This window comes from Petaurus breviceps, unplaced genomic scaffold, assembly GCF_028583685.1.
Source record: "Petaurus breviceps papuanus isolate PSGF00001 unplaced genomic scaffold, PetGlider_PUasm1.0 207, whole genome shotgun sequence".
In the NCBI taxonomy this organism is placed as follows: domain Eukaryota; kingdom Metazoa; phylum Chordata; class Mammalia; order Diprotodontia; family Petauridae; genus Petaurus; species Petaurus breviceps.
This window is the reverse complement of record NW_027185850.1, coordinates 7,354,942-7,355,625: the sequence shown is the minus strand read 5'-3', so window position 1 is coordinate 7,355,625 and position 684 is coordinate 7,354,942. Positions and strand designations below refer to the sequence as shown.

Here is a 684-nt window from a genome sequence, read left to right as displayed (position 1 = left end):
GGGGGGGCACAGAAGGAGATCCCGGGAGCGCGGAGAGAACGCGGGGCCACGGAAGGAGATTCTGGGGGCGCGGAGGCAGAGCCACGGGGGCACAGGAGATCCCGGGGGTGCGGAGGGACCATGGGGGCACAGGAGATGGGGGGGGCACAGAAGGAGATCCCGAGGAGGCACAGGAGATCCAGGGGGCGCACAGGGAGACCACAGGGGCACAGAGAAAGGACGAACGAGGCCAGGAAAGTTTGCACCTTCCTACTCACCGATCAAGCCTCCCACCAGGAAAGCGATGACTTGGAAAATAAGCAAAATTCCCCCGACAACGCAGAGCTTCTTGGTGCTCATGTTCTCTATAATTGCCCCAGCCATATTTCCGCCTTTCCCCCCACCCCGGCGCCTTTCTTTTCCTTGGCTTTATAGCTCCGCGTGTGCGGGAGGGGTGGACTTCTCCGCGGCCCCCTCTTCTTTTGGCGCTTCTGCCACCTCCGGGCTCCTCCGCGGCTGCAAAACTTCAGGGGACTAATGCGGCCACGGGATGGAGGAAGGCAGCACAGATTAACCACAGGAGCCGGCTCGAGGTCGGGCTCCCCCTGTGCCGAGAGCCGTGATTGGGCTCGCTAGCTAGCTCTGCCACGGGCTGTGGACGCTTTAAAGCAGCAGGCAAGTGGATCACATGACTCTCTCTCTCTC

The 684-nt window shown here is 62.0% G+C and overlaps 1 protein-coding gene and 1 long non-coding RNA gene across 2 annotated transcripts in view; one reads left to right on the top strand and one right to left on the bottom strand.

The window, feature by feature from the left end:
* The window catches only part of LOC138164870 (protein wntless homolog), a 129,300-nt gene extending 128,658 nt beyond the window's left edge, over positions 1–642 (bottom strand). The window contains exon 1 of the mRNA XM_069092802.1: positions 258–642. Coding sequence (XP_068948903.1) covers positions 258–363 — 106 coding nt within the window. The 5' untranslated portion in view covers positions 364–642. The remainder of the gene's footprint in view (positions 1–257) is intronic.
* Positions 523–684, top strand: part of LOC138164871 (uncharacterized) — a 6,158-nt gene continuing 5,996 nt past the window's right edge. Inside the window, exon 1 of the long non-coding RNA XR_011169205.1 lies at positions 523–654. This is a non-coding gene — a long non-coding RNA (uncharacterized lncRNA). The remainder of the gene's footprint in view (positions 655–684) is intronic.